The sequence below is a fragment of the Seriola lalandi genome, unplaced genomic scaffold, assembly GCF_002814215.2.
Source record: "Seriola lalandi dorsalis isolate HSWRI2012SDOR001 ecotype SW California unplaced genomic scaffold, Sedor1 jcf7180002054317, whole genome shotgun sequence".
NCBI lineage: Eukaryota > Metazoa > Chordata > Actinopteri > Carangiformes > Carangidae > Seriola > Seriola lalandi.
The window spans coordinates 1,060,437-1,084,741 of NW_019524870.1; the positions used below are offsets into that span (position 1 = coordinate 1,060,437).

The window sequence follows — 24,305 nt, forward strand, 5'->3', positions numbered from 1 at the left end:
GGCTTGTTTTACAGCAAAGCCTCGTCTCTGCTTGCTTGCCCGCTCAGATCAGCGGTTTACCGGGCATATTTCTGCAGGAGATGATATGTGGTGACGAAATCCTTCTTCAAAGGGATCAGGGCGTTTACTCAAATGTGGAGCCAGCGGTGTTTGCTCTGATTTACATTCCAGTTTTGGATTAATCCACAAGAAAACCGCAAGACTTTCCAACAACACATGCCAGTGTGAAACCAGGATACGTCTTTGTGTGGTCTAATTTTATCTTATCATCACAATTTATGACTCATGTTTCAAGGTTTCTGGCTGCGATTGTGTCTCAGTCTCAGTGCAAAAATACATTTTATATGTCAAAACAGCTGAATATCACTGTTGACAGCTTATTAGTTTTGAATGTGTCGAAGTGCCAAAGGCTCAGAAAATAATGTAAAACTCTCCAGAGGCAACCACAACTTTTCATGCTTGTAACACTCCTGACAAATCCTTTCCTGACGTGTGGTAAAACAAATGAGTCCTCAACTGAACCAGAAAGCACTTTAAAAAAAAAAAGCAGGTCAAGGGAAGGAAGAAGTGATCGAGATAATCTGACCAGCTCGGTGACTCAGTATTAATCACTCAGTTTGAAGGCTGAGCAACCCTGGTTGAATAGTTGAGTCAAAATTATCTCAATTGTTTCCAGCTTCTGCTTTCTCATAGCAGGACAAACCGCGGCTGTACTTCTCTAAAAGTGTCTTTCAATGTTCCAAAATGTGACAACAATTCATTTGAACGAGTCCGGAGGTGACAGCAGGTGTGTGTCAGCACAGCTGTTGCATTAACCTATTAACCCTATTTGTCATGATGTCCGTTGAAAAAGTGATGAAACAGGAAGTCATTACAGAAAGCTGCTCCTGTCTTGATAAATCTGGGTGACTGATCACAATCGACTATCCTCAACCGCAGTGGATCCCAACCTGGGGTCAGGACCTCCCATGGGGTCTCAAGAAAAGTCTGAAGAGATCACCAGATAATTCTTTCAACAATTCTTTGGTTGCTCTGTATAACTCTTGCTGCTCTGCTGGTTTCCCATAGGGACGTCCACATTCCTGTATATCTTGTACAATCATAACTGCAGGAATCAGTATAGGGACAGGAACGACCTCACTAAACAAAGGACATGGCCACTGACTTCAGAAAAGCACATCCTTCAACAGATGCCATGATTGGAGGGCAGTCAGTGCCGCAAAAATTACTGATACGGACTTAAGTGTCTAGTAAATCAACCAGAAGCATCACAGTGGGACTTCCTTGTGTAGGTTTTTCTGTCGCAACATCTAAACGGTCTTCAAGGAGTTGGGGGTGGGGTGGGGTGTGTCAAGCACTTCCCACAAACACCTTGAGGGATCACTACATCAGAGACAGAACCAGGACCCTGAGCAAAAACAGACCTCATCAGCTTGAAACTGAAGACACTTCACAGATTGTTCACGGCGTCTTATACAGGTGCATCTCAATAAATTAGAATATCATGGAAAAGTACATTTATTTCAGTAATTCAATTCAAAAAGTGAAGCTCATATATTATATAGATTCATGACACACTGAAATATTTCAAGCCTGTAGCATGAATGGTGACCTGAAAGTCAACAAACAACGAGAAGTCTACAGTTGTTCTAGTTAATTGGGTGTGAAGTGCTAATAGGTCAATGAGTTGTTTGGTACGTAATTTCTGTAATCTGGTCTGGAAGGAAGAGAAAGAAGTTTGGTTAAAATACTGCTGATAGCAAGTTAAGAAGATACTGGAACTGGGAAAAGGCAGACGCATAGACGAAGGATCGTTGACAAGATCTTCATGCAAAAACTGACTTGTTTCTCAAGACTACAAGAAGCACAAATGGAAGAAAATTGACTTTATACAAGACTCAAAATGATGACTTCAGAACAGAGCTGGAGGCTAACCCAACAACAGTTCAATATAAAGTACGAATGAATTTCAATGGCAGTTTTTTTGGTGGTTTGTTTTGTTACTGTAACTGACTAATGGTCAAATGATGACAGTAGATTAAAAGTCATAGGTTATTACAATTCAAAGTTATTACAGTTCATGAATATCTGTACAATATATGTTCAGGTTTTTGGACTGACTGAAAGACAATGTCATAGAGCCATGCTGCTAGCAGTTTCACTATCCGTCATTTTAAAATCTCAAAAATTCAGTATTAGTCAGCCTCTACTTTTTACCCTCTGTTGTTATGCTGCAACTTCAACCATTACAACCGACACCAGAGTCATGCCAAAGTCTTTTATTTTATCACCAGGTAAACATTTGATCTTTATACAATGACATTTCTAGAAATCAAACATTCAGAGACAAAGTTAAACCATCAGATGAAAACAAATACTCAAATGGAAAGAAAACCGACAAATCGAGGTACTTAAATACAAAATATATTTTTCTCCATTGCACTTCGACTTCATAAATACAACCCAGAAGGTTAATTTCTCTCTGGCCCAAAGTAACCACGTGAAAACACAGCTGACACCTGACGGTGTAACTGCAGTACATTCAGTCGTTTACTGTCCTGGTTTCCTGTGAGCATCTCAGATCTGTTCATTCAGAAGATGCCGACTGTGCTACAGTGTTTGATGGAAACCAGGCTGTTACACCTCCATGAAAAATGTTGCGTTCACATCATAGATGATCGGATAGAATGGCAGAGTCGCATGTTTACATCTATGGCTGAAAGGATTAGTCAATTAATTGATTAGTGGTGGGCTGACACTAATGATCAAACGACTAACACTTGTTTTGTCTGACTCACAAAAGCTACTGAGGTTTAATAGATCAATGAATTAACTAATCACTGCAGCTCTAGATTAGTCGATTGACAGAAAATGATTGGACAAATATGATTGATTAATCATTTCAATGTGAGAAATCACTGCTTTTGTCTGTTTTATGTCATTTTAAGATGAATATCTTTGTGGTTTATACTGTTTTTTATGCATGAATATACATCACCTTGGGCACTGGAACATTATAACAAACATTGAGTGCAACTTGAGACACTATTATGACAACAGACTTTGTTGTGTGAGCGTTAAAAATACTGTGCCTTAGCACTAAATACATTAAATTTGGGTTTATTATATATTTATAATTAAAAGTGAAAATAACAATTTCCCACAGCAGAAGATGATGTCTTCAAACAGCTTTCTGTATTTGACCAGGAGTCCAAAACCCACCGATTCTCAGTTCACAGTTAACTACCATGTAAGATGGAGAAGCTGGAACCAAAAAACATTCTATTTTTGCTTAAAAATTGGCAAAAACAATTAATTTGCACTTCTGACTTTTCCTTTCACACGACTAATCAATTAATCAACTCATCATTTAAGCTCGACTCCTTGCCAACTGTTAAATCAGCTCAATATGACATGAACGCAGCATAAACCGTCCAAAGAAATAGAAATATTATGTGCACATAAATGAGACTCAAACCCATTTTGAAAGACAGATGTACATTATAGACACTGTATAAACATAATGGCCCGCCACGTCTGTCTGCCTATGATATATAACACTTTATTTAAAAAAAAAAAAAATTAAGATGTACATAGAATCTAAATCCCAGAATGTTTATAGTAAAATATATCAAATTGATTATGAGACAATAACAGTTTCCGTCTTGTTGTGACCGTGAATCCTGCGACAGTTTTGGCAGCCTGGAACGGTTCATCTCTTCACAGAGAGAACACATGGGAGTATCAAAGTGCTGTTTGCTTGATTGTAATTTCCTCCTCGACCCTCCCTCCCTCACCCCTCCACCACTTCCTGTCTTTTCCTTGTGTGTCACGAGGCTGACCTAGTTCCCTTGTTTCTGCCGAATATTCTCCCATGTGATGAATGAATCCACCTCAAAACCTCCAAAAATCCGGTGCTACAGTTTGCTCAATTTTGCAACAGTATAAATGAGAATCATCAGTTTTCATGAGTTATGATAAATAATGTGCAGCAGAAGGAGTTAGAGAGACACAGCTTCATTTGTTTTCTCATACAAAAACAAGAATATTCATTGATCAAACTTTCCACCATGTGAGACGATGAGAGTGGACAGACACCACTGAGCATGGGTGAACTCCGTCTTGTTTTTTTTTTTTTGTTTTTTTTTTTTAAAAAGTAGATCAAGAGAACCGTTTTTAAGAGAATATCCCGAGTCCATGTACAACTATACAAGGTTTGGTGCCTTTCTGCTGAGTTAACAGCTCACAGTCCTTAGTGTTACTCGGAGCACAAGCAGGGATGGAGGACATGACGGGTCTTACGCATTTCGCTTTTTTAATTTTGTTGTTAAAGTTTCGTATTTTGTCCAGCTCCAGTCTTGGTCCTTGAAAGAGGAAAACCACGGAGTTACGATTTGAGATGACAAAACCAGAATCAAAGAGACGTATTTTAAGTAAAAGTGAAAACAAACTTCCCCAGAATGAAGAGCTTGTGTGCTAAAATATCTTTATTTCTGAAAATCAATTTATGATTGTGTGTTTTTTTCCCCCTTTTTAAAGGATTTTATAAATAATTACTTTTTCACCAAGAAACTCGGATCTTAGAAGATGTCATTTGGTGAACTGTCACATCACTGTATCAGCCTTTAAATAAATCTTTCTCTGTAACTAAGACAGTACAGTGCTGAACACTCCTGTTGTATGTACATTATAGATATCATTGCATTGTCTGATCACATCGCACATGTGATCATGTGCAGATAATGTTTCAGTCTTTGTTATGACTCCACAGACACAATCCATTTGGTCCTGTGACACTTTCCAAACACTTTGGAAAGTTTTAAACTTAATTATCGAAAAGAAAAAAATGAAAGATGGAGTTTGTAATGACCATAAACATATACACCCTCAGTTTCACCGCTGGTTGTAGTGTTGATGCAGACACATTGTGATCTTTTACACATTTTTGTCAACTAAAATCTATTTTACTGTTTATGGTCCACTCCACATATTCCCTCTGTTTGACCTTTTACCTGCTGTGTCGTCACTGGAGAAAATGACACATGTTGTAAATAATAAATCCGTTTACTCTTAATTTAATTCTTGTTGTAACTTTGTGTTTTTATCTTTCTTTGCTAGATTTTAGTTGTTTTATTTAAGATTAAAATTATTATTAAAAATATTAGATAATAGAAAGTGCAAGATTGACAACATGATCTAAGCTTTAAGTGTCATCCTTTCTTCATAGTTCAGTGTCATTAGAACTACACTGATAATTAACTGAAATTCAGACCATTTTTCATGTTTTCCAAAGGGGAAGCAAGCACACAATTCATATTTGACTTTTATAAAGCTGCGTTCTGTGAAACAAATCTTGCTTTAAAAATCCAGGTCAGCTAAAACACCACAGATGGAAACCAGTCAACTCACCACTATGCTCTTGCCCTGTTCATCAGCAGCCTCCTGCATCAGGCTGGTCAGCTGACTGAGGTACTTCTGGTTCTCCTGCAGCAGACGTGGGGCAGCATCACTAAGAAGGGACACACAGACACAGAGCCTGTTAGAAAGCAGCTGATCACATGTTGACTCCATCATGTATGTACATACAATGTATTTAGTATTTCACCACGTACAGCTGAATGGCTCAGGGTGAGAAAACACACTGACCTACAAAATCATGTATAGCAGGATTGACACATGCCCGAACAGTCACTCACTCTGTCTGTTCCCAGCTGATAATAAATACACTGACAACTGTATGGGCCATAAAGGGATAATGATATTCATATGACATCATGCATTCAGTCCTGCGGCTTTTTCATGTTTCTTGAAAAACATACAAACAAATGGATGTAAGTTAAGTACAATTATAGTATAACACAAAATAACTGACACATAAATCATCCCATGTGCAGCCACAAGTTGTTGTTTGTTGTTATAAAACATTAAGTTGATCCATCTTAAAAGGGGAAATATGCTCTTTGTGATTTTTCTGTCATTTATATACTGTTATGATATCGGATGTCTGTGTTATACATGGTCATCGTTTCAAAACTTGAGGTAAACATGGAAAAATGGCGAGGGGGTGAATACTTAATACTAATACTATTTTCCCAACACAAATCAATGAAACAATCAGTTACCTGTCATTTGGCCCAGGTAGGGAGGTGAGAGGATGTGGGGAGCTGACAGGCTGTGCTGACTGTGACCACTGAGAAACCTGCAGCAGGTTGGACGACTCGGGACTGGCTGCTATCGAGCTGCGTGACGAGTTTTGAGCCTGACAGAGAGAGAGAAGGAGATCGTACTGATACACGCAGTAATAACAAACATTTTTCTCTTTCTCCTAGAAAAGGAATGCAGGCAGCAGACCCTCCTGCTATCTGTTTTAACTAAGTTATAGACTAAGGGAAGCAACAGAGGACAGAAAGTACCACTGCTGCACAGGACTGACTTATGAGCTGAAAAGAAACAGATAAAATGGACAACGTGGAACTGAAACGATTAGTCGACTGGTTGAATATCAAACATTTCCAAATTCTAGCATCTCATTTGTGAGGATTTCCTGTTTTAGACAAGTGAAACAATGTGAAGACATGACCTTGTTCTTCAGAAAATCATTTTTGGTATTTTGTCAAAAAAATGACTAATGAGTTAACAGAGAAACTGATGCACCGAGAAACAGAAAATCAAAGTTATTTTCAACTCTGGTTATTAAATCAAAGGCAGCAGAGCCCTCAGTGGGAATGTACAGACGAGCCAAAACATTATGACGAGCAATGTTGATTATCTAATCCAAGTAAAACAAAGAAAAAAATACAAAACTGACCTGGAAGAAAATAAACAATGCAGAGTAACTTACACATGCAATCTTCAGTAGATGCCAGAACTCTCTCTGTCTCTTTATCTGCATCTGCATCACTGTGTTGTCCGCATCCTTGATGCTCTCCAGAGTTTTCTCAATTCGCGGAAACAAGTCAATGATCTTCTGTTTGCTGATTAGGATCTTACTGTTGGGAAGAGACAAGATAGGACAGTCCATAAAATACAGTAGCAGTACTAGTGGTGTTTTCATGTCACACAAACAAAGATACACACACAAAGATGAGGGAATCACAAGGAAGTGTGAAGTGATTTATACACCTTTCATTCTCAAAGTAAAATCACAGGTGTGACGTTCCCAGTGAAGTAAAAAACTGAAGGTCTCTGAGGACAAGGATCTCACCTGAGGTGGGTGTACAGATCTTTGAGGACCTTGTCTTGGTTCTGGACTGTCTGAATGATGGCCTTCACCATCTCAGAACTGTCACTGCTCACATCTGGCTCAGGTACTGAGAGACATGCATCAGATAAATCACTGAACACACACTTTTGAGAAATGCCTAAATTTTTCTTTTTCAGTAAGAATAAGCCATTACATGTATTATTGTGATCTGGTATCATAACATGATAAATGTGATTAAAAGGTCTCCTACTTTTGCACTTCATCTTCAGTTGCTTATAGAGCTCGATGGCCTTTTCTTCTCTGCAACAAAATGAATTAGATTTAAACATTTACTGACCACAGTCTGAAGCTCTGTCACTGACCCCTGACAGATCACATCAGGAAACTTCTTGGCAGATGAGAGCCGACAGCTGTTTATTTTGAGGTCTTTTACACAGCAGGTTATTGTGTGGTGCAGCATATTTAAAATGCCAGTGGACTGGAGCCTGTCTTGTCTGCCCCATGGAAGTGACACCAGCCAGAGCTTTAACAGCAGCACAGAGGAGGATTTGTTTGTTTTTAAACAACAAACCCTTTAATTCAAATCGAGCAGGGGCAGGTGGTGAGTGGACGGCTGCTAAAAGCGCACATGAAGAGAGTTCGATCCAGTGGATTAGCAAACAAGAAAGCAGTGACTTTTCATGATTTCAGATTTTTACCAAAGTTTTAAAAACCCCCTCTCCAAAACAGAAACTTTCATCCTCAAACATAAATGTAGTTTCTCAGAAATCTTACAGCGATCTGCACATTAGATTTGATATATCTCTTGGTACTTTCTACAAAGTTCCGTTCTTACTAACAGATGCTTGTAATCAAAAACTCATGAACAAAGTGGGGTCCCTGTAGACTGAGGGGGTCAAGGGAAATCCCAATATAGATTATCTACAGCATAGATTTTGATTTACAGTTAATCCTGCGTTCATTTTATATCATTTAAACTGTAGTTATGAGCAGCCAAGTATAAAAAACATTCACATCAGCCCCGACTTGTAATTCCAAGTCAGAGATGTCAGGATTTTCAGACACTGACAATGAAAAGAACAACAGACGTGTCAACAAACTATTTGCAGAATAGCTGTGAATGCACCACTCACTGTTGGCAGTTACATCAGAATTAAATCCAATATTAACACTAACACAATCCATTCAGCTCATTTTATAAGAGCCATGTGCTGTTTGTGTTTGGTGTCACTTGGTAACGAGATGCCACACATATGTTACACAACAAAAGAAGCTAATTTAGGCTGTTTATCTGATGTGACCACAACATTAGCATTAGGGCTAACAACCCTTGAAGAAAGTGTGAACTCTCATGTCAGAAAACAGGATGTTTTTGTGCAGGATATTTGGTTCCTTCTTGGCTGAACTTGAACTAAATTAAAAGTTAAGATAGTCTGAAAATCATTATTGTCATCAAATGTATCTCACAATAAAATGTCTTTATGTCAGACAGACCAACTGACATTACCATCCTTCAGCCGGGCAAAAACATGTGTACTTTATTATTATTATTATTATATACACATGTTTTACAACACAACATGGGATAAGGTCTATTGTTGATTTCTACATTATATTGGTGATGTATTATAGTGTATGAACCCAGTGTGGGATCAGACTCCATTAACACTCACAGCTGCTCCATCTTGTCTCCTTGGCGTCGGGCGTACGGGCTCCTCTGAAGTTCCACTATCTCAGAGTGCAGAGCCATGATCTCATCATCCAAATGGCTCACCTCTGCCACCTGCAGGACAAAACAGGAATCAGACTGTCACACAAAGGATTTGCACTGGATAAACATCAAAGGCCATTTTTCATGTGTTACATATTTTGATTTGTTACCTGTGCAAACGCAGCAGCTCTCTCCTCGTTCTCCTGCCAGGCTTTCAGCATCTTCTCAGAGGCTTTGGACAAACAGACAACTCATCAAAACAGGAACATCTTGTTCAGTGATATAAAAATATTCCCATATGTAAACACCCTCATTAGTGGGTTAAGTATCAAATCAAAACAAACGGCTGCCAGTAAACACTCACATATGCCATAGTGCATCTGATCACTGTATTTCTCCAGGTCATACTGGATGCTGCTCTTGAAGAAGTCCAGTTTGGCTTTCAGCTGCTGAGAGAAGCCGAACATGCTGTTCTTACACCTGGTCAGGTTGGTGTTGTAGCGCAGGAGGCTCAACCTGGAGGGGGGAGGAGACAGTTAAGAGTTAGAAAACTTAGTCCACACAGGAAACAGCTGCTTCTCCTGCAGGATTACTTTACATGGACTAGAGCTGGAGTTATGTTAAATAAAAAGGAGTCTACTGTAATTAATATTCTGCTGACAAGTTAATTATTACTCCCATTTTCCAATCCAAAGTTTTAAATGTTGACATATTTGTACGGGGATTGTTTAGAAGAGTTGCTGCAAATTAAATTTAAAAATTTAAAAAAGACCTTTTTAAGAAAAAAAAAAGAAAAAGAAAAAATATAATACCCATTTTCCAATCAGACCAAAGTATTAGTTACTAAACTGTGATTTCTCGAAAGCAGAACATTAATATTTATTTGGAAGCTTCACTTGGGCTTGGTGCGGTTAAAAAGACAGATGTCAGATTGAGATGTATAGTAAAGGCACAATCTATAAGAAAACATAAACAAGCATAGTGTAGCCGTACCTCCAAAAATCTTTACACAAGATACTTGTTATCAGTCCCACATTAACTGACAGGTCATTTTAATAAATGGACCAACAGCTGACAACAACTACATCTAAGTTATCAAAGTGTTTGGTGCTAGTAAAGGTTCGTTTACACCTGTAACACAGATTTTTCATCTGAAACTGCAGCTGAATAAAAATAATCAAAATGACAAACTGCAGAAGTCGGTCATGTGACTCACATAGCAGCCCTCTGTCCTTGGAAAAGTCTGCTGTAGTCCTCCTTCAGACCGCAGATGTAGCTCACTGCTTCACCCCAAACCTTCTTCAGTGCAACCAGGGGCAGCTGGGTCTTGGCCTCTTGGACTGAAGAGTTAAAACAAGTATCAAAACAGTGTGAAGGACACAGGCAACATGTGGTGGTTTAAGCTGTCAACAGGGATGGTTTTCATCACTGTAAAAACACCTTCAGCTATAGGACAGATTTTATAACTGTCAGCTTAACTGAGACAAGAAGATGTGAACTGTTAAATATTTTCAAAGTTGATGCATCAAGCTACAATTAACAGTTTGATTCATACTGATTTTCTATTGTTTTTACTATTGAAATGGGTTTCATAGTAGAGCTGCGTGTCTCTCTCTCTCTATGACTCATCTGAACAGCCCCTCTTCTCTGTGCGCACACTGAAATCATTGATCATGTGCAGGAGGAACTATTGTTATTGGTTTTCCCCTCAGAGAAACAGTTGACATGGCTGTTAATCAATATCAACTGCTTGTGGATGACATTCATGTTAATTCTTTAACTCTAAGTGTTTGCCCCCTCAATCAAAATGAATATTGAAAAATGTTTTCAAAGACTCAAAAGCACTCATCCTGAGGAGGCAACAAAGACAATGTGGACCAGAGGTATCAGCCAAACAGATTAGAAACTTAAGAAAACACGTGGTGAAGCCGAACAGTACGACCAGCGTGATTACCAGTGTAATTAACTACCCAATTAATGTGTTTCTTTTTTTTTTTTTTAAAGTATATTTTTTGGGGCATTCGTGCCTTTATTGGACAGGATAGTAGAGAGAGACAGGAAACAGGGAGGCAGAGAGAGGGGGAATGACATGCAGCAAAGGCCGACCGATGCGGGACTCGAATCGGGGCCAACTGCAGCGAGGACTGTAGCCTCTACACATGGGGCGGATGCTTAGACCACTACGCCACACGACGCCCCTAATTAATCTGTTTCATATGTTAGCATGCTACAACCAGAGCTGCTGTAGCAGCTGAATCAGTAAGAGAGGGTGAGGAAGGGATAACAGCAGGAATAACTTCAAATAAACTCACCAATAGTGTTGACTTTGTCAGGCAGCTGTCTGGCACTGAAGGGACCAGAGTACTTGGTGATGCTCTTGTCAAACAGGTAGACGATATAGCTGTCCCAGCCTCTCTGCAGAGGAGAGAAGAAAATCATCACTTTCTTGTAGCTTATTACTGGGTTGTTCAAAGTCCCTCAACGCACATACAGTGAGTGTGTAGTATGAATCATAACACCTGCAGATGGAGGTTTTTTCTGCATCACTGTGGTTTTTCAGTCTTTTGCAAACATATTCCTATGTTTGTAAATGTTCCCGTGGGAGACAAGAACAGAAAATGTTGCCTCCATTAGAGCTGGTGACAGGAGAGGGCTGACAGGACATGGGAGGGATGAGATGGGGGATAACACAATGCAAGAAAGGTCCTTCAGCTGAGTAAAGCTGATCGAAGCTGGAGGTATTAGCAAGAGTATATTTGAAGTTATATTCTGACATTTCACAGCTGATTAAAATTGTGTATATATTTATGTTTATTTTGTATGCATCAAAGTTCATCTCTTCTTTTTATAGTACCCCATTGGTCTGTTATTGATTCTGTACATTAATTTATCTTTATATATCTCTGCCTGCATTTGGTTATATGCTAAACTTTAGCTGTACTGGTACTAAGTGTGTAATGATAAAGCTGAACTTCATATGATCTTTTCAAGGCTTTAAAAGGAAATTACAGCAGTCAACCATCAACTTACCACTCCATCCAGGACACACTGTGCAGCAGGCTTCCGGGGGTCCAGTGACACGCCCGTCTCCTGCAGCAGCTCCTGGTTCACCACCTCGATCCTGGTCTCTGCCTCAATGCGCTTCTGCAAACTGTGGAGACTCTCGTCCGGAGTCAGCTGGAAGGAGTGGACCTGAGCTGTGGTCATGTTCAGGATGTGCACAACCTGGAGAGACAGAGGAGAAGAGCTGTCAGTGTTGGTACAGGTGAGCTCACATCCACATACTTTTATTCATTTTCAAACCTGTAGTCTTCAGACCTGGCCGACAGATTTCACACAGCTCCCTCTGGAAGAACCGATGGCTTTACACTACTTTTTCTGTAGATACATTAGTGCTCCCAACACCTCTGAACAGACTTTAATGTTGTCAGATCTTCCTAGCACAATATATAGAAAACCAAGTTGGAATTTAATGTCCAAGGCAACTTGTGTTTTTTTCTTTGAGTGTTTTATTTAGAACTTCTTATAACATAAATCAAGATAAACCCCAAAACCCAAACAACCAAAACCCTGTGTTTCAACTTCCAGCCATGTACACACAGCATTTTCAGTTCTCCTCAAGAAACACTCAGGTCCTTTGAAGTAATCCTATAGCTTTCAGTCAGAAAGAAGATGACAAACTGTTTTGATACTGACACTGAAACTCAGGTATCGTATTGGCACAAGTAATGACAGAGTAACCCTCAGCATTTTCACAATATTACAAACAGTAGGTACCAGCTACAAGATGCTAACTGCTGACTCAGTGCAGCTGACTTAACAGCCCTGATAAAACTACCAGTAACTCACTTTCATACTCAGTATCTGCTCCAGCACTTCAAAGCACATGGGTTTCTTAGTGTCGGAGTTCAGTTTGCCTCCTCTCTGGACAGGATCCCACTTTAACATCAGCTGAAGCAGAGCCTCCATGGGCTCCAACAGAGTCCTATAAAACAGCAATTTAAACACGTCTTCAAGGTCTGTTTTGCTTTTTATTTTAATCACTACAACACAAGTAAAAAGCTCCTGGCTTAACAGACACCAGGCGACGTGGGCAGTGTGCAACAACACAATCTATCCTCACAGAAAAGGACACACACCACCTATCATAATTACTGTGATAATGTGTATAAACGGCTGCCAAATCTTTCATTAAAAGGGATTATAAGAGTCACATGGTTCCAACCTGCTCAGATTGTTGGGGTACGGAAGGTGTGTGGAGAATCTGACTTCTCCGTTTAATTCCTCTACAGCCATGATGTCCTTTGGACCTTTATTCCGTACTTTGCTGGCCCTGTGGATGAAGAGAGACAGAAGTCAATTAATCAATAGGCTGATTGACCGGAAAATAATCGGCAACTATTATAATTAAACTAATATTCTCTGATTTCAGCTGATCGAATTTGCCTCTTTTGCTGTCTTATATCAGGGTTTTGGTTGAACAAAACACGACATTCGAAGATATCATCTTCAGCTCCGTGAAGATGTGACAGGCATTTCTTCACAATGTTTTGATGTTAGGTAGATTAAAGGATTAACCAAGAAAATATTAATAATAGAGTAATTATTATTAAAAGAGTAATTGATGATGAAAACAGTCACTAGTTGCAGCGGTAGGCAGGATGATGATGGATAGATTCACGTCAAAATGATTCCATTGTAAGACATGAAATGTTTTCTATACAAAGCATTAAAAAAAAAAGTTCAATGAAATAAAAATTTTATTTCAAATTTAATTTTGGCTATACTTCAAAATATAATTATTAGTCATGGAAAATGCTGGTGTCAGTTGTTTCCAAGCAGCACTAACATTTATGGTCCTTTACTCGTAATAATCAGAAATAATGATACTTGAAAGGGCAAGTCAAACTGAATCTACAAATGAGTATATCATGTCTGTGTGTTCATGTTCCACTGAGTTACCACTCTAAGAAAACTACGAATTGGGAGCTCAGGGTTTTAAGGTGCTGTCAAACTACAAAACCAACTTCTCATTGTTTTCAGATCATCAGCACAAACTGATTAACTGCTAAAATAAATCACTCCTGCACCAAATTTGTCTGCCATACTGGTTTACTCAGGTTGACTTACCACTGCACAGGTTGCAGGTTGTGCAAGAAAGGACGAAAACCACAACTGCATTCAAATATCATTGTGCCAAAGCTCCAGTAGTCCACAGTGACCGTGTATGGCTTATTCTCAAAGAGCTCAGGTGCCTGCAGGGAAAAGTGGAACTCGTCAATACGATCCATTTATCATTATCCTTTGATGTTTTTCCCCATCTGTCAATTTACAGCAAGTGATTATATAATTTTCTACTGTTTATCCAACACATGCTGCGATAAGTTGCATTAGCATTTCATCATTTCATCACGTATGAATGCAGGAAGATAAAGACGGAACTACTTGTTTGCTTAAGTTCTTACCAGGTACTGCAGCGTGCCGACAAATGAAGTACACAGACTACCCTGGTCAAGGTCTTTTGCGTAGCCCAGGTCAATGATTTTGTGAACGAGCTGTAGAAGAAGTAAATGTGAAATAATGTTAAGATGGTGTCAAGTCAAACAGAGGAGGCAGGAAACCAAAATGCAGCAGTTTACCTTTCCATTGATATTTTGCAGCACTATGTTTTCAGGTTTAAGATCTCTGTGGATGATCTTGTTTTCATGCAGATACTGGATACCAGATCCTAGAGTGGGAATCAGTGGTTTAACTACATAAGACTGTAAAAGAACAAGGTGCACACATAGAAAAGAAAACAGTGGACATACCAACATCATTCAGTAATGAAAGCACTTCGCTCTCCTTCAAACCGCAGCAGTTTTCAGGTTTGCTCAGCACCTGTGACCAAGACAAATACAACTCTGTCACACCTGCAGAAAATCTACATGTGATGAAAGAATGGTAACACAACCCTGCTGACATGAGATGCATTGATAAGCTACCTTAAAACTGAGATTTTTTCAAACAGTGTTTAAAGAAGATTAATTTAAAAACTCTCATATTTTATTTGGGGAAAAAAAACACAGAGCTTTCGGAAAAGAATAACAAAACCCCTCTCTGATCAATTATTTTAATATAGCTAATACAACCAATCACTAAGGTGTTGTCATGGAGCTGCATTTATGTTAATTTTGTCATAAAAGAGTGATTTTAACCACGGTGCTGCGGTGCAGCTGTGCCTCATTAAAAGGCAGCAATTATCACCTGAGATCAAATCATTATTTTGTGCTTGTTCAGTTGTCAACAACAGAAACAGAAAAATACAGACCTAACTAATGAGATTAGCGATAATTTAACATATTAATGTGATCAAAGAGAGCAGGGGGAAGCAGAAAAGTGTTAATCAGCTGAGACTCAGCTCAGACTGTCACACTGCTTTCCAGATGTTGACAGTTTTATTGTTTGTTGATTGAAGAGCATGAACACAAACAGGTTCAGCAGTTTTCCTATAGTTCAGGTGTTTTAGTTTGGACAGAGACCTTTAAGAAAATGACCTGAAAACACTACTGTGTACACATGATGTTTTCACAAGTAAATAGCATTTTCAACTTTTGCCGGATTATTGTGGATGTACTCTTCAATGAGTCACTTGCCTTCCTCAGGTCTCCTCTGGAGCAGTACTCCATGGCTAGCAGTGGAAGATCATTTAAGGCTATGTGCTTCATCTCCTCCGGGACATCTCGGGCTGTCACAACATTTATGTGATTTAATCTGAGTGAGAGAGACGGACAAGTCAGACCTACATTACTTTTTCATACACCCATACAGATTTTACGTAGTCATCCACTGCTACCACAGCTGCACACTGCACAGTAACTCAGATGTCACATTTCATCTAACTGAATGCTGTGTAGCTGTATCATCGTTATGATATCAGGATACCATCGTATAATCTTTAAATCAAACTGTCCCCACTGGAAGAAAATAAGTACAAACTTTTTCATGATCTGGATTTCTCTGCTCCATCTGTCCTTATTTCTTGGCGTGAGCTCCAGACGACACATCTTCACTGCCAGTTTTTCATTTGTTTCCTACAAAACAGACGACAGAAATTTCATTACCACATAAATGCATAAAAATGTAATAAATGTTTTGGAGGATTCCTATACAGTTGCTTTCAAAAGTTTGGAAAAATCACATATTTTGTTGATTTTGTAAGTGAAAAATTGTAAGCAACCCCTGCAAAAAAACAGACATTAAAGACATACTGTGTTACTTTTTATTTCATGAACTTAAAAAAAATGATTTTTTTTTTTTTAACTTCTGATTTGTCAGATATCACAGCTTGCAAACACTTTTTGTAGCAGATAAGAGTCTTTCAATTCTTGATTGATGAATCTTCACCCACTTTTCAAGCTCCAAGATATGTTTAGTCTGTCCTGCACTCACAGCATGTTCATGATCTAATTTTGGATTTTCAGTGATGTTCAGGGACTGTGTGGGCTGTTTAAAAAACTTCAGTTTATGTTTCTTGAATCAGTTCATGGTGGATTATGAGGTTTGCTTTGGATCATTGTCCTGTTGAAGAAACCAGCCTCTTTTCACTTTCACTTTCTTGACTGACCACAGGACATTTGCATCCAGAATTTGCTGATATTTAGTAGAATCCATTCTTCCATCAGTGCAGCATTTCCTGTGTCACTGGCTACGCCCCCCCCCCCCCCCCCCCCCCCCCATTCTTAACAGCTAACAAAGGGGTGTTAAAGCACTGACTAAGAAAGGTGTTCAGACTTTTAACTTTTTAACTTTTAAGATCATGAAATTAAAAGTAACAGTGCATTAACATTTTAAGAAAGGCTTATTTTAATATCCATTTGCAGCAGGGGTTGTATTTACTCCCCCTCACTTTCACTGTGATGCAGTTATTTTATGGGTTACTTTCCAAGGTGCCCCTTCATGCTTTCTATATGTAATTGGCACAACACTCACATGATGTTGGTAGAGGTAGACATGGGCAAAGCCACCCATTCCCAGCCTCTCTTTCAGCTCCCAGTCTCCGCAGTTCTGGTTCTGCCTGAAGGGAGGTTTCTCCATTGTTGAAACTAGACCTGCAATAATCAATGACTCAGTTAGTTGATGGGACAAACAATTAATCACCAATACCTATCATTTTACCCATATTTTAGGCAGAAAATACAAGGATTTGCCGTTCTTAGCTTCTCGCATTTGAGAATTGAATGTTTAACAACGTCATACCTGCCAGTAAATTGAATATCTTCGATTCTTGTAAAGATGTAAAATGTCTGTATGGTAAATTACAAATGCGTTTTCAGGGGTTTCACAGTGGAAGAATCGATTAATAGAAATAATAATCCTCAGATTATGAAAAGAAATAATGCAGCTCAAATTGTAACACAAACTGGGCCAAAATCTATAAATAACGTTTGAATAACCTAACATAGCTTTATTTCAATACATTTACTTTCAAGGCATATGGAGTAATGAATCTAATGAGCTTGTTAAATTTCGTCTACCTAAATGAACCTGTCAAGCACAGGGGCACGACTATATCCTGGACCAGCTGCAAGGCTAATGTCAGTTTACTTTCGGTGTTAGCATAATAACGTTGTTAAATTGACATTTTATGCCGATGTGGCACAAAAAAGAAGTTTATTCTGACAAGTAACACGTGTAATTAAGAGATGCCAATTATGAGAATACAAACACAAAGCAAACTATTTAAAATATTAGCTTCATTGGCTAACTGCCGAACAGCTACTCTTTAGCCAAGCGACAGCTGCCCGGGAAATAGCCGGAGCCGTTCACTACCTTTCCAGCATTAGGAAATGAAGGCTTCGACGGCAGTAAAGTGACACCTCAGTGTATGTTTTTGAGACGAACCGCCGTTAAAACGTGTCTTGGGACTTACTTGGGGGTCTCTACAATGGTGTCATGAGCCGTTGTCGGTAGAAATGTGGCTGTGTCTTGTTGTTTTCAGGTCAGTGCTGCCTGCGCCGTGAGAGTGTGTACTTTCCTGCGTGATGTCACCAGAAACCCCGGCTGTGCTTCTTCGAAACGACCCGAGGGTGCGTTCAACAAAATAACTCCTGCTGTTCAACCAGGTTCAAACACTTAAACTGTTTAACAAAACAGCTAAGTTAAACTATAAATACAACACTGTAACATCACTGTAATGTTTGACTACTGATTTAGATATATTGTGATTAATACAAGTTATTATTTTGTGTCAAAAACACAAACAAATATCATTTTTGGGACTTTTGTGGCCTCTGTATAAATAAAAATAGAGCAAAAATAAATGAAGCATCAATAAATTACACATAGAATTAATCTCCAATCTGCCAATTATTTTCTTGATTAACTGAATAATCATTTTATCTTTAAAATGTCAGAAGATAGTGGAAAAATAGTCCCAATCAGCAGCCCATGATAATTAAATATGAGTATCATATAATAAAGTCCTGCATTTACAAATTTACTTGAGTAAAAGTACATCAATCAGTATTATCATTAAAATGTGCTGTAAGTATCTAAAGTAAAATGTTCATTATGCAGTAGAATTCTTCCTGTGACCTATGTCTTATTGTTTATTTAATTACTGAACCATTATTATGAAACAATAATGTGTTAGTGGCATTTTAAGGTTGCAGCTGGAGCTAATTTGAACATTCAAATGCTCATTAGATGCTTCCCAAGTCTTAATCTGCAAAAGTTAATAGCTGTCAAATCATTTTAATTGGTAGAAAAGTACTATATTTGATTCTGAAATGTAATAGAGTAAGAGTATACAGTAGAAACATTTAAATGTACTTCAGTTACATTCCACACAGACACAGTAAACCTTTCAAAACACTTTTATTTTTATCTTCTACGCCTCCCAAAATGAGAAGCTGCACAAACAACATTTCCTTGGTGAGTTTTAACAAGGCAGTGACACATGTAGCTCACTGTATGTATAGCATAAAATGAACATTGCCTTACCTGCACCAGTCTAAAAAACACTGAGATGGATCAGATGAGACCTTTACATGTAAAAAGATTTGTATGAGCTGGCTCGAGTCTCTAAAACACAACAGCGTACAACAGCATTAAATATAGCCATTTCCTTCATTCACATTGATAAAAAAAAACAAAACAAAAAAAAACATGAGCTCAAGGACAGGGAAAAAATGTTGACCTACCTTATATATTAACCCTTCTTTTAATACTCTAACCATAATATAAATGAAAGCAGGCCATAATATCTCATGCTTTATTTACATGTCACATTCAGAAATGAGGCTGTGATGGAAACAGGTGCACGTTCAGAGGACAGCTCGCCCAGACTGCTGCAGGCATGCACTGCTGCTTCCACAGAGGTTGTTCTACCGCTGTGGACGCAGTACAACGAGGTGACTTTCACTTGAGCATCACAGAGCTGTCACCAGGGGAACCAGCCATTTCCATGCTAACCAGTGCCATGGAGATCCTGCAGCTGCTCTTTGATGAAAGTGAGTGGTGACAACACACAGGGGGGAGAGAGAGGGTGGGGAGGGGAGGAGAGGGGAGGGGACCTTGGAGACTTTGCCAAGGTGGAAGCTCTGAAAAACTGTCTTCCTTTTATACCACATCCATCCACACTGAATGGACTGTACCTAGAATGCAGCAGGATGAAGTTACTGCACTAATTGTGGTTGATTTGTTGTCACTTTTTTCAGTGCAGTCTCCAAATACATTTTCCAATTAACCCTCTAACAGACACCCCCGTTGTTGTGCACAAGCCTGGAAATAATGTGTCCAAAATAAAAGGTCTCTCTTCGTCAAACCTTTAGATTACAATCATAACCCTGGTCTCCTTTCAAAGGCAACTCTTTACATTTTACAACCAAGTATCAGAATGGCAGAGCCCAAAGTTACAGAGGCACAAACACAGTAGAAATGTAAGTTCTTCTTTTTTTTGCCTTGTCTATTTTTTGGCATAAAAAAATGGATTTTTAATAGATACCTTTTATGTGGCAAACACTTTGGAGCCAAAAGTCTCAACCAGTTCTGTATCAACAGCTGTTGCAATGACAAATTGATTTGAACAGATTCAATCAGGAAACTTAGAGCTTTCAATTAATGTATGATTTGTCAAGGTTGTGTGAAGACTGAGTCCAGTACAGACCAAAACACACATGAAGGAGCCAAAGTGTATTTTAAAAGCTTTATGTTGATTTTTCAGTTGTTCTTTCATTTTGAAAATCTCAGGAGGTGTTTTTTTTTCATTATTATTGATTAACCTGCTGAGTATTTCCTTGATTAAACCTTTAGTCTGTGAAGTTTGCAAAAATAGAATTTCCGAAGTTCAGGTGACATCATTAAATCGTTTGATTTAGATATAGATTTCTTTTACTGTCGTATATGTCAAAGAATCTTCACATCTGAGACGCTACAACCAGAAAACGCTTGAAAAATGACTATAGAAATAGTTTATGAATTTCCTTCTGTCTCATTGACCCTGGGGAAAGTTTGAGATCGAAAGGATCAATAGGACATTTCAATAACTACATTCTCATGGCATCTGGATGAACTCTATGTGCTGAAGAAGGTTGTGTGATATGATCAAAAGCTCCAGGACACATTTTCTGTACAATGTGTTTGTGCTAAATTTGTGTTAAATGATCCGTGTGATCTGTGGCTGCTTGTTGTAAATGGTGCAACTAGAGATGCAGTGTGAAAATCAAATGATTTTAAAGTTATTTCTAGTCAAAATGTAACGTAGGTGATACCTGCTTAAATGTGGAATAAAAAGAATTTAAGTTTTCAGGATAAATTCTGAGAGATTTTTTCTGATGTGACTGAATCTTCAAGAATGAATCAAAACTCATCGTCCCTCTTCTTAAGAGACCATGAACACTGAGCGCTGAGTCTGGCTGCTCCTCGACAGTTTGGCCACATCATAAACAGCAGATTCAACTATTAATAAATACACAGCGGTAATGTCAAGTTAAATAACTGATAAAAGGTGCAGGATCAAGGTCAGTTTTGAAACAAATATACACATAAACTTTTTTTTTTTTTTTTAAAACCACCAGACTGAAAAGAAAAGTGATGGACAGAGGTGATGGAAGAGTGCAGACAAGAAAAGCAGATGAGATGTGGATGAAAATAAAAACTGCAGCAGAGCCACAAGTAATTATCATTTTCATTATGGATTAATTGACCAATCGACAAAATGTCCCAAAACCAGTGAAAATCAGCTTCGTTTTAGAGCTGCAGTGATTAGTTGAGTAATTGATTAGTTGGATCCAATAAAAATAGTTGGTATCTGATTACTCATTTGGGTCTTTTTTTTTTTAGGGGGAAACAAACAAACAAACAAACAAAAAAAAAAACCGAACAAACAAGTGATTATTTGCTGGTTTAGTTTTCTACAATTAGAAACTGAATATTATGGGCTGCTGGACTCCAAAAATGACATTTTTCATCATTTTCTGAGACAAAATGATTAATCAAGAAAATAATGAACAGATAAATCAATAAGTGATAATAATCATTAGTTGCAGCTCCACCTCTCTTGTCCGACAAGCTCTCTACAATGCAAAGATACTCACTTTAACTCTCACAGAAGACAAGGACAGAAGTAAATCTTATATAAATCTTACATAAATTAGTTTAGGGGAATATTTGGCTTTTTTTTTTTTTGCTTTAAAAATGACTTCAACATTAAATTGATCATCAAAAGACTTGCAGATTCATTTCCTGTCAATCTGCTGATTGATTCATCAACAATAGTTTCAGCAGAGGCAAAACACTATGCTGTGATTAAGCCTGAATATTCCTTCACTTCACTGGCTGGAAGGTTCTGTACAGCCATCTCTGAACACACACACGCTCACACACACACACTCACACTCACACACTTTGACATCCATAGTTATACAAACAGGTCCTCTAACTCATTTAGCCCTGCGATACCCATCCCCCCCTCGTCCTCAGGTGAGTGGGTGATGCCATGCATATTCACTGCAGGTGCAGCAGGTGTGATTATGGCTGAAAGAAGGGAACTGAAAGCTGAACAGCTCTCCCTGCTGGTCGGACGCTGGCACTGCAGCTGCTCAAAGGTGTCGCTTAAAAGCCTGAGTAGAAAATGGCTATACATCATATAATGCTATGAGGTGTATATGGCTACCAAAATCATACGTTCCCTAACATTATATGTTTCCAGACCTGTCCTCACAGCCTTTCTTTCTTTTACCTTTTTTTTTTTTTTTTACATACTTCACCTTTTTTCATGCATCTCTGACAACAATCATGCTCTCAGGCCATTTTCCACAGCAGCATTGAACTTTTTTCTCTTCCATGTGGCGTAATCTTGTCACAAAGCCCCTTTGATCACTTACTAATCTTTGATAGGTACATAGACTTTACTATAATACTCATATTGTGCTGAATTATTTCCACCATATAAGAAAAACAAAACAAAAAAACATATGATTATCGTGTAGCGCTTTTGGGACTTACAAGATGCCAACTCTGCGTGTACCTAATGCGTCTTCACAACAGTGCGTTGAATATATTGTAAATATACTATCATATATCCTACAATATAAGCGTACAGCAGATGGTGAGTTATATATATACACAACATATCCTGGATGTTTACAAAGAGTATGGGTAACATATTTCCTTTTACAGTTTCAATATCATATTTCTTCATACACTTGACGTACACAGGAGGAGGAGTAGGTTCAACATCAACAAACGACTGTAAAATACTGTAAAAATATTGAAAAACAAGAACATTCAGGGTCTGCCTGGTGAGTGTTAAAATAGGGTTTATAGAAATGAGAGAGGCTATAAGTACAGACAAAGGTTACACGTGTTGGGATATGGCACCGGCATGAGGAGAAGGACGAAACATGACCCTAGAGGAATAACTTTGCTGCTCTCAGTTTTCGCCCTCGACGTAGTAAAAAGGCCTAAAAGAAGCTGTGCTGGATGCAGGCATGCGGATCACTGGAGAAAACAACGACATTCGGCCAAGAAGTAGAAAGAACAGAAGCACATCACGGGACAGAAGCGAAAGCAACTCGAGGAGAGATCGCCGGTTCAAGTAGAGCAAAAAAAAACAACAACAAAAAGAAAAAAACCAAACAAACAAAAACAAAAGAAAAAGACCTCTTTTGCTCAGGAGTACTGTGGACTTCTACTGATGCTGCCGCCCTCCAACTGGACGTCAGCGACTGGAGGAAAGAGGAGAGACGAGCCGCGCCGAGCTGCAGCATCTCATCGTGTTGTGTGCTGCAGCCTCGCCCTCTTCTTCATCACACTTCTTCTTCACGTGTTTGTGCACTGTCCGTAGCTGATACCGCCTTCAGTGAAATATGTGCAAGCAGGAGCTAAAAGCTGTAATGTCCCGCTCCTGTAATGGAATGTGAACACACCGTGGCGATGTGGCAAAAAAAGAGGAGCTGGAATGTAATGGCTCCGTAAAAGACCTGGTGATGTTTGACAGGTCCAGTGACTATTACGGCTCTCTGAATCAGAGAGGCGGTAACAGCTCAACTGCAGTCAAATCATCAGTCGTCTAAAATGTGATGTTTGTTTTAAAATGTGTAAACAAGTTTGGTCCCAGAACTGAGTGAAAGGTCGAGAAGAAAGGTGGGAGAACGCGGCCGGAGAGGTGCCTCCAAAGAACAAAAGGGGAGAGAAAAGGAAAGGATGCTGGATGTAGGTCCCTGTGTGGTGCCCTGTTCAATCTGTGAGCACCCCCTTTATCTCAGTGCACAGTTCAGTCTGCCACCGCACCCAGCTGTCAAAGACACCTGGCCTCTGCAGATCTGTGACCCCCCCAGCTGTTCCTCCCACCTCCTGCACCAACATCCCCGCTGGTGTCTTTTCCCAGCCGCTCTGCCAGTCACAGGATCTGCACCTCCTCTGGTAGATGAGAAGATTGGGGTGCCGGGTAGGGCGTCATGGTTGGGGGAGGGCGTGGGGTAGCAGACCCTCACTCCAGCTCCCCCGTCAAGCAGAGCTCCTGGATCTCAAATAAAAACCTATGCAGGGAGACAGCCTGCCGCTGGCAGTGCAACGCCGTGCCGCTCCCGGCGCCCCCGCCCTGTCTCACTTCTTGACGGCCTGTCGGTAGCTGTGTCTCTGGCCTTCCTGTCGGACTTTGCTGCTGCAGCCGCTGGCTTTGCTGCTGTTGGCGCCGTCCCTGGTGCTGCTGGCCTGGCTGGCCTGGCTGCTGTCCTGCAGCGTGGGGCTGGAGTGAGCCCTCTGCAGCCCGTTGTCCTCCAGGAGCTGGGACTCAAACACAGACAGGTCCTCCTCGCCGCTTCGGATTTTAGCTCGCAGCAGCATGACGTAAGTCCCGTACCGTGTTTTCTATAGAGGCGTGAGTGTGTAAGAGAGAGACAGACA

The 24,305-nt window shown here is 39.4% G+C and overlaps 2 protein-coding genes across 2 annotated transcripts in view; both read right to left on the reverse strand.

Annotated features, from left to right (window-relative positions):
• Positions 1–2,264: 2,264 nt before the first annotated feature.
• LOC111655428 (inhibitor of nuclear factor kappa-B kinase subunit alpha-like) lies at positions 2,265–17,953 on the reverse strand. The gene is made up of 22 exons (XM_023406834.2): positions 17,827–17,953; positions 16,887–17,005; positions 15,894–15,988; positions 15,551–15,668; positions 14,726–14,795; positions 14,555–14,643; positions 14,381–14,470; positions 14,046–14,170; positions 13,141–13,248; positions 12,765–12,900; positions 11,946–12,140; positions 11,228–11,330; positions 10,132–10,255; positions 9,280–9,431; positions 9,086–9,147; positions 8,878–8,987; positions 7,455–7,504; positions 7,205–7,310; positions 6,842–6,989; positions 6,123–6,259; positions 5,410–5,509; positions 2,265–4,364 (listed from the first exon to the last, which is right to left on the reverse strand). Exons 2-22 carry the CDS (start codon positions 16,989–16,991, stop codon positions 4,299–4,301), a joined length of 2,289 nt encoding a protein of 762 aa, XP_023262602.1. The 5' UTR covers positions 16,992–17,005; positions 17,827–17,953; the 3' UTR covers positions 2,265–4,298.
• An 803-nt stretch (positions 17,954–18,756) lies between these two features.
• Positions 18,757–24,305, reverse strand: part of LOC111655436 (uncharacterized) — a 56,141-nt gene continuing 50,592 nt past the window's right edge. The window contains exon 16 of the mRNA XM_023406844.2: positions 18,757–24,269. Coding sequence (XP_023262612.1) covers positions 24,006–24,269 — 264 coding nt within the window. The 3' untranslated portion in view covers positions 18,757–24,005. The remainder of the gene's footprint in view (positions 24,270–24,305) is intronic.